Raw genomic sequence first — 7,126 nt, 5'->3', positions numbered from 1 at the left:
CCTGTTACCTGGTCACTTTGGGGTGTCATTGTGGACACTTCACGGTGCTCACAGCCTAAGGTTGCTGAGTCCTGGTCCCTATGGTAACAGGCCCCTCCTCTCCAAGCCCTGCCCTACTGCCCAGGCACCCTGCAGTGCCCACCTGTACTCCTAGAAGCTGGGAGTCTTGCGGGTCTTTGTGACTGAGAACTCTGGGTTGAATGGGACCCAGAATGGAGATCCTTTGTCCATATCCCCCTGTCTCAAGCAATTCAGCAGCCATGTCCATAAGGCACCCCTGGATGGCACCAGATAATCTCGTCATCAGCCACCATCCAGATCGCATGTCCTTCTCTCCCTGAAGGAAACAACATGACACATGCCATAACCATGCTGCTGGAACCCAAGCCAGGCTGTTCCACCAGGGTATCCCAGAGGGGAACTGGTGAGACCCCTCAACACCCCGAGGGACCCAGCCCTGGAAGCAAAAAAGCTCCAGAACTTAACCTCTGCCATGCTCACTGCCGCTCTCCACATGCTCGAACTGAGCCTCACTCCCCAGTAAACTTTTTTCTAGACTACACGGCTGCAAATGCGGCCACATGATACTTCCTGGACACAGCCAACCCATACTCCAAGTGTACAGCAGCACATTTGATGGGATTCAAAGTAGGAGGCAACCAACTTTAGAGGGAAAAATATTATTTCAAGTCTGCTTTGGGGCAGGGATTTGGGTTCGGAAAGGAAACACCCAAAATATGGTGGTGGGAAGGTGTGAAAATGGTGGGATTGACGCTTGAATATTATATGTAAATGAAATATTGTGAATGACTTTATAAAATATAAAAATTTTTTAAAAAGCCGGGAGCCATGGCCCATGGTTGGGAATCTTGTTCCATTGACGGCGCTGCTCAAATCTCTCCTCAGTCGCAGGGGTGAGTGCAGGGGCGGCTGCGTTGTCAGCCCCAGATCTGTCTCCCAGCACTCTCCTGGTGGTACCTCTGAAATAAAATATTGGCAGAAATAAAAATCAGATCAACAGCAAAGAGTTGGGACATCGCAGCTACCCTAAGAAGACAGGCTGAGACTGAGAGTCAGGGTCCCCTGTGGTCCCCAGCCTCTGCCCTCAACCTGCCTCTTACCCCAGCCTCCACCATCAGCACCACGGTCCTCCCAGAGGCTCATCTGGCCTCTTTGAAGTGCGCGGTCTGGGGAGCAGGCGGGTGTCCATGATAAGGAATCCTGTCACCTCAGGGCCCTGGGGACATCACAGACATGGTCACCCGCCATATGGCCCGACCCGCCTTGGCTCTCAGTCAAACTTCCCCAGAATAAACACGGGCATAAAATACAGAGAGAAGTATCTGAAACATTGGCATAGTCTACCTACTGTGATGAAACAATTAGAGAGGTTGAAAGAGATCGTTAAATTGTCACTAAATTCTTACCAACCTACATTGTTACTAAATTACTAAATGGTTACTTTTTCCATTTATTCCTAACTAACACCTCCATTTTTGTGAATGAGGATATTATGGGAACATGTCATGCAAATGTAACAATTGTAGGATCGTTAATGAATTTAAAAAAGTAAATAATTTCCAGTACAGAAGCACTTTCTGGGTATCTGTTACAATACAAACCACTGAGGGGAAGCTTCCTTGCACTGGGTCCACTCAGGTTTGATACTCAGCATCCCATCTGGTCCCCTGAGCCCCACCAGGTGTAATTCCCTAGTTCAGAGCCAGGAATAGCCCCTAAGCATCATAGGTGTGACTACAAGCAGCCAAAAAGTTTATGAAATATAAGGTAATAGAGACATCATTGGACCCCTAATCTCAGCTGTCTTGAATGATGAGCTAAGTGAAATTTAGCAAACTCTACCAAGTATAGAGCAAATGTTTGGGAGAAATTGTGAACATTTGTTTTTCTTTTTGGGTCAGACCTGGCAATGCACAGGGGTGACTCCTGGCTCATGCACTCAGGAATTACTCCTGGCGGTGCTCAGGAGACCATATGGGATGCTGGGAAACGAACTCGGGTCGGCCGCGTGCAAGGCAAACGCCCTCCCCGCTGTGCTATCGCTCCAGCCCCTAGTGAACATTTGTAAGAGAAAATAATGTCTGTGTGTTTGAAAATGGGATGGAAATTTCCTGGATACTGAACACCTAATTAAGATACACAAGGTAACAATATGAAGTGGGCTGGAGAGATAAAACAGCGTGACGGGTGCAAGTGGCCCACCTGAATTCAATCCTCAGCATCCCAATTGGTACCTTGGGCCCCGCCAGGGGTCATTCCTGAGTGAAGAACCTGGAGGAACCCCTGAAGATGTTCTGGGGTGACCCCCCAAAAAAGACAAAGAGTCAATGTGATGAGCACCGCAGAGAATTGGGCAAACACAGATGGAGACCTGGAGCCTGGCTGATAACGATGGGAAAAGTTCCAGGGACCGTTGGGAACAGAGGCTGCCGCCCGCTGCCCACTCTGAGGTCACAGGGAACAACAGGTTATGGGGGTCCCAGGAGAGATCGTGGGTGGGATGAGGCTTACACACAAGATTCTGGTTTCAAGGACCCCCAGCACTGCAGAGTCGCCCCCAAGAACAAGCTGAGTGCCCCTGGGACATGGACACCCTCACCCCCTCCACCCTGCAGGAATCAAGAGTCACAGAAGCAATATTTGCCCTGACAGGAGGAGTCAGCGTTGACCTCGTGCCAGTGACTGTGCCAGCAGGCAGGGACCCACCTCCGTGCCCTTTAGATGGCATCTGGTGGCCGAGTTCTGTCCTCGCGGCCGCCAGGGCCTTCAAAGGACATCAGAAGGGCTGGGGCTTGGCCGGGATACAGGGCTCGGGGGGCTGCACCCATAAAGGCGGCCGGACCCGTGCTGTCCCAGGACTCTGAGCTCGGCCGTGCGGGAGGAAGGACGCGCCTCTGTGTGGTGACCAGGAGCTCAGACCGGACACGCCTGTGGGGGACAGAGATGGCAGCTCAGGTGTGTGAGGGTCAGAGCGGGAGCTGCCCCTCGGGGTGTGGGACTGGGGGACCCGGTTCCAGAGGGTCCCTGGGGGCTTCTGGCTCAGCTGTGGGGCACGGTGGCCACTGACCCGTGTCCTGTCCCCTCAGAGGCCCATGTCCCTGCACTGCTGCCTACTGTTCCTCTCTGTGGCCACCTTAGCCGGGGGTGCAGGTGAGTCTGGCTGGCCCCCAGGAGTGGGTGGACAGGGCTGCTGCCAAGGCAGGGAGGGGGGCTGGGCAGGCAAGCGGGTGGCAGTTGGGGCCCCCATGGACAGGGAATGTCCCTTTCAGGAGCAACTCCGACTCCAAGCATGACCGAGATGATGTACGCACGATTGCCCCGGAGCTGCAAGGAAATTCTGAAGAAGAATCCTAGAGCCAAAGGTAACTGACTCTCGCCCTGTGGCAGCCACAGTAGACACAGAGTACTCAGCACTAGTCAGCTCAGAAATCTGCAAGATTCTGAGGGGACGAGGCTCGGGGACCCCCGTGGGGCAGATTTGTCCCCCAATTTGATTGTGTTCAGTGTCAGGGAACCTGGGGAACACAGGGACCCTGAAGGAGGGATACTGAGTGTTCAGGGAAGCTGGCCAGGAGGGCTGTCTTGAGTGTCTGCTCCAAACTGTCTCGGCAGAGGTATGGGGGCTGGGGCACATGTCCCCTCCTGGTGACGCCCGACCATGCTGGACCTCCAGGGCTCCCTATTTTGGGTTAGTGACCAGGACTCTGTGCCACTGTCCCCCGCAGATGGCCTGTACTTACTCCGCACTGAGCAAGGGAAAGCCTACCAGACCTTCTGTGACATGAAAACAAATGGCGGTGGCTGGACGCTGGTGGCCAGCGTGCATGAGAACAACATGTATGGGAAGTGCACGCCAGGGGACCGCTGGACCAGCCAGCAGGGCAACCGAAAAGACACTCCCAAGGGGGAGGACAACTGGGCCAACTACAATACCTTTGGGTCTGCAGAGGCAGCCACCAGCGACGACTACAAGGTGGGCCCCAGCTGGGCCAGCACTGGGAGCATTGGGCTGGCTCAGTTTTAGCAGATGGGCTGGGCACAGGCAGAGGCGCGTGGACAGAGAGACCTCTGTGTCCTGAGTGACCACTCCTTCCGTGACTCAGGGACCTGGTGTGTTCAAGGTCCTGGTCTGCTGATTGGGGGGTCTGTGCTGTGTCCTGCTGTCCTGCTGGTGCTCTGGGCTCCATGAGGCTGTGTGGGGTGTGGCCATGGGCCTCTGACCACCGCTCTGTGGGGTTTGCAGAATCCCGGCTACTACGATATTCGGGCGGGGGACCTGGCCATCTGGCATGTCCCCAACAAGACCCCTCTGAGTTCCTGGAGGAGCAGGTCTCTACTGAGGTACTACACCTCGTCAGGCTTCTTCAAGAAATTCGGTGACAATCTGTTTGGCCTCTACCAGGTACGTGGGTAATTCTGGAGGCTTCTGTGGGTTGAGTGGGGCAAGTGCCAATGGTTAGGGTGAGAAATGAGTCATCTCTGTACCTGGTCACTAGTTTTTCCTCGGGATTGTTCAGGGGGTTTGTCCACAATCATCTCTCTGTCTCTCTCTGTTCTCTCGGTCTCTCTCTATCTCTTTCTCTCGCTCTCTGCTGCTCCCCTAAGACCTGAGCCAGGCAGGGAAGTCTCTCCAAAGACAGCCAGAAAGGGGAGACCGGGACAGGGACTGGTGTGGGGACACTCAGCCCCTCGTGCATGTGGCCGACGGCTCTGACTCACCCTGGTGGCTCCTGCAGAGATACCCCGTCCAGTACGGCATCGGAAAGTGCTGGACCGACAACGGCCCCGCCATCCCCGTGGACTATGACTATGGGAGTCCCCGGAAAACCGCCTCCTACTACTCCCCTATTGGCCAAAGTGAGTGTTTGCTGTTTATGCTGAGGATAAAGCCTCCTTGTCCTGTGGTTCGTGGAACCGAGCAGAGCAGCCGTGACAAACGCGCCACTGATCCCGTCTCTAGTCTGGAAACTGCTCTCGCTCCTCCCTGCAGCGTGATGAGAAATCTCTGTGAGCAGATGGACTCACTCCCCTTGACAGGCTGTCACACGGGGAATAACCCCGCTGGTATTATCTACACGGGTTAGGAAGTGCGGGTTGCTCCCAGCCTAGAAACTTAAGGTAGACTTTCCATCTTAGGGAATGGACGGCAGCTCTCAGTCCTATTACAAGGAAAGATCTTTCAGGACAATAATCTATGGAGTCTCGAATGGGAATAGAGGTTTCAGGGCACGTTGGGGGCTTCCAGGGAGCGGGTGGGGGTGGTGGGGTTGGGCCACGGGCTGGTGCTGCCACGTGGCTGCTCCCGTCTCCCTTTCAGTCAAGGGGCTCCTTGGCTCCCTGCACTGATGCGAGACCCTTCTCTGCTCTTCCTTCCCAGGGGAATTTGATGCTGGATTTATCCAATTCCGGGTGTTTAATAATGAGAGAGCAGCCAACGCGCTATGTGCAGGGATGAGAGTTACTGGATGCAACACAGAACACGTGAGTCTGTATGATCCACAATGGTCCATGTGTGCTTGTCTGTGCATACTGTGTATATGTAAATACTGTGAATGTGTATTCATGAATGCATGCTCATGTGTTTTATACCTGTGTGTGAGAGAGTGTGTGTGTGTGTGTGTGTGTGTGTGTGTGTGTGTGTGTTCTCACAGCCACTTCCTCCCTTGCTTCTTGATCTTCCTCAGTTCTCCAGTGCCCATCACACACCTTCATGCAGTGACTCCTCCAGGAACAGGGAAGCTCTATGGTGACCATCTGGGATCTCAGTTAGGAACAAATGTGTCAGCATGTCACTGAATCCACAGGCACCAGTGTTCCCTGTCTGAGCACAAACAGATGGTTCACCTGCAATCACAGAGCTGTTGGCTCTGGCCACAGCACACCCTGATGTCCCAATGGGAGGACTGTGCTAACACCGAGATGCATCAGAGAGCAACAGGGTCGGGGGTGGGGGTAGGGGGAAGAGGTCTTGGAGCCAGGGAACCGTGCGCTCCACCCTGGGTCTGAGCAGAGGTGGTTTGCGGAGGTGCCCGAGCTAGATTTGGGGTATCGCTGTGGGCTGTAGGGCTTGATTGACACAATCTCTGAGCAATATACCAAGGCATGGCCAGAAGGCCAGTGGCCACAGCTGGATCCGGGTGCCTTGATGACGAAGCAGGGGCCTGTGTGCCTTGCTCGGGGAATACTGTGATAGACCAGGATGCCTTAGGAGTCAGGGAACGTTGGTGGCAGGTAAGGGATAGGGCCCCACACCAGGGCCTGCGAACTGCTAAATCAGCACTTCTGGGCACTGTGTGACATGGGGCACTGGTGGTGACCAAGACTAAAATGACTGGGTGTGTTTGGGACTCAGCTGCTGTCCTGTGTCAGTGACAGAGGCCCAAGTCAGGTGAGAATAGGGTCCCTCACTGTCCTCAGGTAGCTGTGAGCCTTCGTGGGGGGAAGGCACTGGGCCTGGCCCAAAATGGGTGCAGATATGCAGGGGGAGGCTGAGAGCAGCTGAGGTTGAGGGGGGCTGAGCCCTGGGGAGGAGCATCCAGGCTGGTCCTGATGGGGGCTGCGAGGGGCAGAGGGCTTCAAGGATGCAGGAAGCAGCAGCTGCCTCCAGAGTCTTGTGGGGAGAAGGACTCGGGGATTGAGGGGTCCCAGCCCAGAGAGGGGAGCTAGATCTGGGGCTGCCACACTCTGGGGTTGGCTGCAAAACCCTCAGTTCCCTCTCTGCTTCCAGCACTGCATCGGAGGAGGAGGCTACTTCCCAGAGTCCAAACCCAAGCAGTGCGGGGACTTCTCCGCCTTCGACTGGAACGGGTATGGGACTCACAAGGGATCCAGCAACAGCCGCGCCATCACCGAGGCGACCGTGCTGCTCTTCTACCGCTGACCGCACTGGGCCAGCCCCCCTCCCCCCTCGTGCCCTGCTGAGCTGCATCCGGACCACAGAGAACCAGCTTCTGCTTGTTAACAGATGCACCAGACAATAAACTGCATCCATCCTGGCTCTGGTGTCTTGTGATCTTGTACATGAAGTGAAGTGTAGGGGGTTTTAATTTTAATTCTGGGCCGGAGAGATGATACAAAGGGTAGGACAACTTGCCTTGCAAATGGC

At 54.8% G+C, this 7,126-nt stretch overlaps 1 protein-coding gene across 1 annotated transcript; it reads left to right on the top strand.

Moving 5' to 3' along the window:
- Positions 1-856: 856 nt before the first annotated feature.
- Positions 857-6,901, top strand: LOC130045094 (intelectin-1a-like). The gene is made up of 9 exons (XM_056137819.1): positions 857-914; positions 1,127-1,185; positions 3,108-3,171; positions 3,291-3,383; positions 3,747-3,994; positions 4,265-4,423; positions 4,758-4,878; positions 5,399-5,502; positions 6,749-6,901. Exons 1-9 carry the CDS (start codon positions 857-859, stop codon positions 6,899-6,901), a joined length of 1,059 nt encoding a protein of 352 aa, XP_055993794.1.
- The last annotated feature ends 225 nt before the right edge of the window (positions 6,902-7,126 follow it).

This window comes from Sorex fumeus, unplaced genomic scaffold (assembly GCF_029834395.1).
Source record: "Sorex fumeus unplaced genomic scaffold, SorFum_2.1 ptg000127l, whole genome shotgun sequence".
NCBI lineage: Eukaryota > Metazoa > Chordata > Mammalia > Eulipotyphla > Soricidae > Sorex > Sorex fumeus.
Note: the sequence above shows the minus strand (reverse complement) of the source record. Positions and strands in the feature narration are given on the sequence as shown.

Coding starts and splice junctions, on each gene's coding strand:
- LOC130045094 (XM_056137819.1), top strand. CDS start 857: ATGGTTGGGAATCTTGTTCCATTGACGGCGCTGCTCAAATCTCTCCTC. Junction 4,879..5,398: donor CTACTCCCCTATTGGCCAAA/GTGAGTGTTTGC, acceptor CTTCCTTCCCAG/GGGAATTTGATGCTGGATTT. Junction 5,503..6,748: donor CTGGATGCAACACAGAACAC/GTGAGTCTGTAT, acceptor CTCTGCTTCCAG/CACTGCATCGGAGGAGGAGG.